Source organism: Patiria miniata, unplaced genomic scaffold (genome assembly GCF_015706575.1).
Source record: "Patiria miniata isolate m_02_andy unplaced genomic scaffold, ASM1570657v1 HiC_scaffold_7, whole genome shotgun sequence".
NCBI lineage: Eukaryota > Metazoa > Echinodermata > Asteroidea > Valvatida > Asterinidae > Patiria > Patiria miniata.
Window position 1 is genome coordinate 35,250,393 of NW_024037074.1, and position 8,736 is coordinate 35,259,128.

The 8,736-nt window shown below is 41.7% G+C and overlaps 1 protein-coding gene across 1 annotated transcript; it reads left to right on the forward strand.

The window, feature by feature from the left end:
- The first annotated feature begins 696 nt into the window (after nt 1-696).
- LOC119745144 (chondroitin sulfate synthase 1-like) lies at nt 697-6,545 on the forward strand. The gene is made up of 3 exons (XM_038221369.1): nt 697-854; nt 1,319-2,175; nt 6,421-6,545. The coding sequence occupies exons 2-3, from the start codon at nt 1,392-1,394 to the stop codon at nt 6,543-6,545; spliced, it is 909 nt and encodes a 302-aa protein (XP_038077297.1). The 5' UTR covers nt 697-854; nt 1,319-1,391.
- Nucleotides 6,546-8,736: the final 2,191 nt, after the last annotated feature.

Here is an 8,736-nt window from a genome sequence, read left to right on the forward strand (position 1 = left end):
TAATATCCCTGTTTCATTAAAGCTCGATTTTTATGAAAGGGGGGGGGGGCTATTTCGACACGATTTTGCTATTTTGAACTCAAAGAGCGCTTTTTTTTTTGACACTTGAGAAGGGACAGGTCTCTCAAGTAATTTGGGGCTCAAGTCCTACCTATACCGATATAGACCTTTCTATGCTTGGTTGGCAAACTGCATTTTTGCCAACCAGGGGTTGCAAAACTATATGGAAGGTCCAACACTGCAAAAATAAAGAAGAGTTATTACAGATAACCAAAATATTATTTGATCGTTGGAAATACAACATTGTCAACAAAGCTACAACATAATTCCCAGACATGCCTTTTTACTTTGTATTAAGGGCGTTTGGGTGAATTTTTTTGGGTAAAACATGTTGCCAACCACGGCTTCAATATATGCGCTTGCGGCAGCCCATATAAAATAGCGCCAATGTTTACAAACAAAAGGAAGGCCTATATTTATTGCCATCCCCACCCTGTCTAACACACCGGACATGCGCTAGTCGTTTGATATTCAAATGGCGTAAATCGTGTAATGATAAAAGTTCCTTTTTCCATTTTCTTATTCCTCATCCGAAGTATAGAGGGCGGTACATAATCCGCCACGCGTTAAAATATGTAGTCTGGTAACCTTTTCGCTTAAAAGTTTACTGCACTGTTACTAGCAGTTCGTCATTTTGGGTACCAGACGGATGCGAATAAACTTTGGTAAAATTTACTTTACTTGCGGAGTAGTCGCGGATCGACCGAGTTAAATCGTGGCTGGCAGTGACAGGATGTGTTGAAAAGTGGTGGGAGTTTTCGGGGAAAGTTTATACCCAGTTGGAAGAACCGTATGTAAGTAGGCTACATTTGAGGGGGATCGACTGGTTATATCTTGTTCAGGTATGTCAGGAGAGTGACCAATCTTGGGTGATTGAAAGTTAGTTGGCATTCCTACCTCCGCGTTGCGTTGGGGACTCCGAAAAGTAGTTTGTCCACGCACCACTGCCGCGGTAGGGTTACACAGTTCAGACACATGATACAGCCCGGTACAGGGAAACGTCGAAGATTGCAATACACCGGCCGCCGGCCGGCCGGGCTATTCTCGACTGTCATCACACGAATGTTTAAAGTGTTAACAAATAACAGCACGAATTCGTCTTAATGATGAGTCTTCTTTACTTGTTGTAAAAGTATCACCACCAGCTACAGAAAAACGAATTGTTTGTTTTTCAGCATGATTTGCAGCTGACAACGAAGTTGATGTTACTTCAGATTGACGCGAATTTCAACACATGTGCATTTATATGTATTTCTAGCGGCAGTTTTAGCAGTGGGAAAGGGCTGTGTTGAGGGGAAGACGGTGTGGTGCCTAAAGTGCAGTAAACAGTCATGACTGTGCGGCGTACATTGAGACGCATAGGCAAACGAGAAGTGTGCATCGTTCTTTTAAGTTTAACTCTTGGATTTCTCCTGGCAACATGGCTCCGTGCTCACCCGGACTCGGACAAAACATACACCTTATTAGATAAGAGATGCAATGCAGCTGTAAACCCACGGGCGGCGTCGCAAGAAGCGACGGTGCCCCCAACACCACCAAAGAATTTTATTTATATTGGAGTCATGACGGCTCAGAAATATCTCAGCACCCGAGCGGTTGCCATCAACCGGACTTGGGCTCGTACCATTCCCGGCCGAGTGGACTTCTACTCCAGTGCCACCTCGGTCGTTGATCCTAAGCTGAACCTGCCTATCGTCAGACTGCAAGGGGTAGATGACTCCTACCCACCGCAGAAGAAGTCCTTTCTGATGATCAAATACATGCACGACAACTTCATTGACAAATACGAGTGGTTTATGCGTGCTGATGACGATGTGTACGTGCGCGGGGACCGTTTGGAGCCGTTTCTGCGTTCCATCAATAGCAGCCAGCGACTGTTCATCGGCCAGGCGGGGCTAGGCAAGCAGGAGGAACTGGGTCTGCTCAACTTGGAAACGGGGGACAACTTCTGCATGGGCGGCCCCGGTATGATCTTCAGCCGGGAGACGCTACGGAAATTGGTACCCCACGTCAGCTACTGCCTGAAGAACATGTGGAGCATCCACGAGGATGTGGAAGTCGGACGATGCATCAAGAAATTTGCAGAAATTGACTGCACTTGGGCATATGAGGTTTGTATACTTTCTTTCTTAAGGCCGGTTCATACAGTTAGTGCAACAGGTCTGGATCACTTTTTATACAAACCACTGCACACCTGTCCATGGTCGTAGTTTCCGTGTGCGAGTAATATCATTTCATATGTAGTAAAATTCCGCCTTCAAGTTTAAACCAAATATGTTCACATAGACTAAATTTAAATAAATCATGGCTTTTGTACAGGACTGAACCCAACACTTGCGAATCACTTTCGACAGTTCCGGATCATGCACGTGCACGCTGTGGTACACGTATAATTCATCCAATCACAGTGCACTCAGCGCGTACTTCATGTGTCACGCCTTCATCATGTAATCTGCATACAAAACTGCATCGTGTGTGCATGGGTGATCCGCAACTGTCGCATGTGGGGATAAAAATCTTTCGGCAAATACAGCAAAAAATTTAATTCAAATGCCAAAATCATTATTACTCGGTGATACTTGAGATTATTTCCTAACAAGAAAACCTAATATGGTGAAGAAAAAAATGATATATGTTGGCTACTTTCCACAGGAAACCAGAATCTTGCCTTTACGCGCTTCCTTTCACAAGCCAGTTACAAAACAAGCGGACATTTCACCAAACTGCATTGTGGGTAATGTTTGAGCGATTTCCAAAATGTCTTTTCCCTGACAACTGCAAAATGATAGACCTTCAAATTCGTGAAAAAAAAATCTTGGAAAAAAAGTTTGGTTACACTTGATTTAATTTGTATTTAAACAAGTGATCCGGAACTGTCAATGATCAGGAACTGTCACACTGAGTTGGTGCGAAAGCAAACACAAATTGCATTAATATGGGACTTCAGTCACGTCATGGCAAGTAGGCCTATACATATACTTCAAATTGAATGTACATGTACATGTATGTTTAGCATCGTTAAGCTCTGGCGAATTTTGAAGGGAGTGCTTTGCTCAAGTTTACTGTGCATTCGCGTGAAGTATGGACCAGTACGCAACAGTACACTGTGCTAATAATACATTAGTTTTTTCTAGGGGTCTACTTGATGTTCCCCAATACCTACATGTATGTTCCCCAATACCAATGTTCCCCAAAATCTTTGGGGTTAGGGTTATAGGGTAAGGATTTCGGGGAACATCAGTATCAGGGAACATAGGTATTGGGGAACATATGTATGCACCCTTTTTCTTGATCCAAAACTGTGCGGTGCCTATGTTTGCTGAAATTTAGGCAGTGCTACATTGCACGTGTAAAGTCCATGTGTATTTATGAAGTTTGTCTGCTACATTTTTTTTGGAGGGGGGTTGGATTTGTTTGTGTGTGTGGACAGTCTCAGTCTGAAATTGGTTTTCTCATACAGGTTTATTTTTAATATTTATTTAGATTGTTTACATCGTTCGTGTACTGTCATGTGTCATGAAATGTACAATGTGCGCTCAACATACATGTATGTCAACTTAACATACAATTGGTTTATCATCTGCTCAACACAGGATGTGTTTCATCAAAGGGAGTTAAAGTATGTTATTAATGATTTATCAATGTTGCCGATGTGGAAATAAGCAATTGACATGGATTCTTTACCATCGGTCCCAACTCAAGTTGGCATGGTCCCAATAAGTTGGGATATGGTCCAAAGTGGTCCCAAGTGTTCCAGTCGGGCTGGTTCAAGTTGGGATGCTGTTCCTTCGTGCTCAGGTATGGCAGCATGGTACGTTAAAGGGCGCGTTTACATTGTAGATACACACGTTGGTCACACTCACACGTGCTGGAAAGTGCAAGAGAAGCTAACTTGTATTTTGTTACTTTTTCTGTGTTTGCAAACACGGATGAAACGGCAAACAAACACCATTTTTTTTTATGTATTCTGATGTGAAAACTGTGCTGATTTCATGCCAAAATACATGTACCGCTAGTTGGGCCAAAAATGATGAGGCATGACAGATGACTTAAAGCACAGTCAACTGGTACACATAAGTACAACTGATGCAAAGTTGCGTGCAAATGAACAGATGTTTTCTTCGGCTGATGCCTATCGCTGCATGTGGCACGGAGCAAAGATAATGATTTTTCGTGATGATTTTTTGACCGGATAGTCATTTGAACATTGATTGCTTTTCATTTGACTACTATTCATGCACATTTTATCACAAGCTGGCACAGTGTGGTCCAGCATCAACCATAAACTGGTTGAACATTCTTCCTTCGTTGATCAAACTTGTTCTGTGAAAGCAATTTTTTTTATGTTCCTGCATGTACACAAGAAGTACAGACTGAGGCTGAACTCAAGACGCCAGACAATATACATATATACAATGTACCAAAATGGAGTTTATAAAAGGTGAATGCGTACTGCACACACGTAAATGCTGTGGATAATGCATTACACGCAAATTATTCTGCGTGCTCTAACCCTTACTCTCTGAGGGTAGTTTACTGCATGTCAGTTGGTTATGCCAATGCCCTCCAGCTGCAGTATATTGGAGGATAAACTATCTTGACTGTGAAGGCTCCAATTGGCAGGAGTTGGAGGCCCTGGAGGGTGCCTGATACTGACCAGCTGGGGGCACTCACTTTGTTATCAGAGGACTCTCATTGTTCTCTGTGGCATGTATTGGAGTGCCTGTCCAGTTACCCTTGAAATGACATGGCAGATATTGGAGGGCCATGCAAAAAACATAGGAGATTTTCTTGAGGCACATATTGGCATGCGTTGGAGGGTCTAGTAGGGTAAGGGTTAGCTAATGAGGCGAGGACGTGATCATTGGAGGTCTTTCAATGCCATGTGGCCAGACTGACCAAGCGCAGGTCACGTATCGCTTGATGACTGGCCATTGGTCATCTTGTGTTAGATTATACATGCAGGTAACTGTGTTGATTTATATTTGAAAACGTTAGTGCATTCTATGGAAGTGTACTCAGGTACCGCAGGGCGGATGAGACAACAAGCTGTTTCTGGAGTAAATTAATTACATCCTCTGTTTCATGAATTCATCGGATTGGGGTCACTGTTTGATCTTTGGCGATCTTGAAAGTGCTTGAACTTTTAATGAATAATGTATCATACCGGTACTTGACGTTCCCAGCTATGGATGGAAAACATGTCCTTGAACTACTGTTCTCATCATAGTCATGACTTATACACACACAAAACCCCTTTAACTTAAAGATATATAGTCCATCATTTGTAATTTGTGCATGTTGTTCATTTGAAGCAACAAAAGTGTTCAAAATCTAATGAAGGATACTGAACAACTAACCTGATGAAGTTTCAGCTCAGCTTCAGCTGTATATTCCGAGAAAGACAGCATTCTAGGATCTCAATTTCAAATCAAAAAGTTGCTGAATCATGTTTTGAATTGCAGCTATACGCAATGTCGCGCACTGATCCGACGAATTATAGCAACCGCGCGCGCCTGTGCGTCGTGCCAATGCTTGCGCGCGATGTGCCGAATAACAAAACGAACTTCTAATTTAAATTTTCCTACGGTGCGTCTTAAGACGCACCGTTGGAAAGGCCTTCTTTTGTTGATTACTTCAAAATGATAGCTTGCCAGAAAGATTAATTTCACAGGGAGTTTAGTCCACTTACTATCTTTCAACCAAGTATGTTTTTCGACAATAATACGCCAGTTACTTTTGAGGATGGCTGCAAATGATGGACTATAGCTTTAGTTTGCCTGTGGAATAATTTAATGATTGTTCAGCATTACTCAATGATTGTTTATTACGTTGTTACAACAGTGACTTGAAGAAAGAAAAAAAAGAAGAAAAGTTAAATGTGTTCATTTGAGCACTTATGGTTTACACACACACTTAATCCAAATGTTACACATATTTTTTAAATTTTAATTATTTCTCTGTGGTTGACCAAAGCAACAAATAGGCCCACATGAGACATGCATCCAATGAGAACAGCTTCCTTCTTGGGTAAAACAAAGGCTGCATCGGTAATTACTTGCCTATGACCAGCAGTAACACGCGCGTCTACAGGAAGTGGCGTCACCCACTTCCAAGTTCCATAATTGTTGCTGGCCATAGCCAAGAAATCTGGATGCGGCAATTCATGCAATATATGGCGTAAATGTACATACATGTAGTTGCATACAGGAATCCAGTATGCAGGCATGCAACTTTTCCTCGGATCAGCTGATTTCTTCTTTTTTTTTACTTCCCATGTGTGCCATTGAAAAAAAAAAAAAAACACTGTACAAAGTCTGGGAAAATTTTGAATTTCCTCTTTTTTGTGTGATTTCCCAGTTGCATGCCTGAGTATGAGAGAGATCAAAATACAGACAGGTAGTGTGTACGGCATTGGAGGCCATGTCTACAAAACTGTTATTTCCTGCGTGAACAAGGCCAGCCTGGTCAGGAGACTATCATGATGGCCACAAAGGATTGTGAACTTGTGGTCAGTTGTAGTTCATTCATACATGTAGCCAGTAGGGCTGGGGTAACGCACTTGGTGGTGCACTGGTGGTGCATGCGACCTTTTTTTCTTGGCTGAGCCAAGTGAGCATGCACTGCTCTGCATGGGACCTTACCCAGGGCTAACGTGGCTAAGGGTGCAGAGATCAGTGCACAGACCACTGGGATCTCTATACATATACATTATTTTCTTTGTTGAACAGAAGCTTAGATTCATATCCTGCCCCATTGCTTTGTCCAGTCTACGACACTGAACATTTTTATAAGTGGACCTAATGTACCGGTATTTTACATGCAGTCAATTTGTAAATAGTTATTTTCACCCATCACAGACGATAAAGCCAAAAAAAGTTGTAAGGATTTAACATGCCGCTTAAGCGTACGTTTAAGGCTTGAAAGTTCCCGGTCATTGGCATAAAAGGTTATTAGCATAAAAATGGAAGTAACTTTACAATTAAGTAATATTTTGACTTAACAAATGCACAACATTATTAATAATATTTTAATTAATATTAACAAATTACATCAGTCAAAATTTCACCCTTTTGTGATTTTTAATCTAGAAATGGCAGCACAAAACCTTTCAACTCGATTATCTCCAAAAGTGCTTTTTGCGTGCCTGGGCTGCTTAACGACCTTTTCCTTGTCACGCGACGATGTGTACAGTGTACATACGGTAAATGCCAAAAGGTACAGAAGTTAAATTGCGGGGATCAATTTCAGGCTTAAATACTGCGCACTTCAAAGAAAGGGCCCACGATGTACATGTAGTTGTACATTTGTATGCACTGTATGCTGGGATTTACCTGTGGCAATTGTGATAGGCAGGGTGTTATTACATAAAAGCACACTGCAGTAATGGTAGGTCTTCAGCAACAATTACCAGTAGGCACAATGCCACAATGGAGTACAAATTGTTAGCTGGAGCTTTGACAATGAAGTGGCAATATGCTAAAACGTATTAGCAGAGAGTTTTAAGTACCAGTATAAGGCCAAGGATCGGCGGTGCTTTGGTGCTTTGTTGCATGCCGACACAGCCGGGACACAGCCAGGACATAGCCCTGCTTCCCACCTCTGTGACCTACAATACGTGTATGCACAGCGGGCAGTCTGCAACACCTAAATGTCAGAGATTCCGCACTTAATTTTTTTTATGTTGAATCCTATAACTTAAGTTTTATACACACATGCAAATAATACAGTTGACTCTCGCTAATATAAACTGAGCGGAACCCTAGCCAAAATGTTTGTTACATGTTATATGAATTTTGTATTAAGTGGAGTGCCATTTCTATTCACTTTACACATAAATGCATAGTCGGGACCAAGGCTTTATGTTTGCTATAAAAACCAGAATTTGTATTAACAGTGTTTGTATTAACAAGATTGGACTGTAGGCCCTCTATATAAGTCTTGGTCCATGGTCCAAGCATTGGTTTGGATTTCTTTCTCCCTCTAAATGCAGGCAATCCTGATCCCTTGCAAGCGTAGTTACATGTATGCCTCCGCAGCTGTAGAGGGCGCTATCCACAAGATGAATCAAATCCAGTCTTGGGAACTTTTGCTCTTAAGACTCGAGAATTCTGAGTGTTTGTGTACTTGTTGTACCTCAGAGTGCAGACATGTAAATAGGCCTGAAATTGCCTACATGTACGCTATGGCCAAATCATGATTTGCATGCCCTCAAATTCTCCAGTATTAAAGCATTTGTGTCGGTCCGTGAACTTGAGGATTTGTAAACAAGGAGGGGGGGACTTGGAAGCCATGCAGAGGTCTGTCAGCTCATAGTCGTGTGAAATGTGGATGAAATTAAGCCCTAAAAATAAAATAACTCTATTTTACAGCGGAGCGTAGGCGTCCGTTTTCAAAATGGCATTGGGCTTCAGGTCTGCTTTTAGGGGTGGTCATCTTTGGATGGAATTTTCTCCCAAAAGTCATTGGTTTTAAGACCCCCAAAATTGAACGGAAAATGAAAGATGATATTTGCTTTTATAATGTGATGTGTCTCAAACACCTTGGAGAGTTTTGAGTATTTTTAATAATTTTGGGAAGTGCACGTAAAATCACCGAGGTCTAATATGTCTGTCTATTTACTGGTCTGTAACCCTCACACACACTATATTCAAAATGTTGGATTCAAAATGTTTG

Bases quoted from the DNA above. Each gene is read 5' to 3' on its own strand.
- LOC119745144 (XM_038221369.1), top strand. From the start codon at position 1,392: ATGACTGTGCGGCGTACATTGAGACGCATAGGCAAACGAGAAGTGTGC. The intron at 2,176-6,420 runs GTATACTTTCTT...GTGATTTCCCAG, and splicing joins CACTTGGGCATATGAGGTTT to TTGCATGCCTGAGTATGAGA.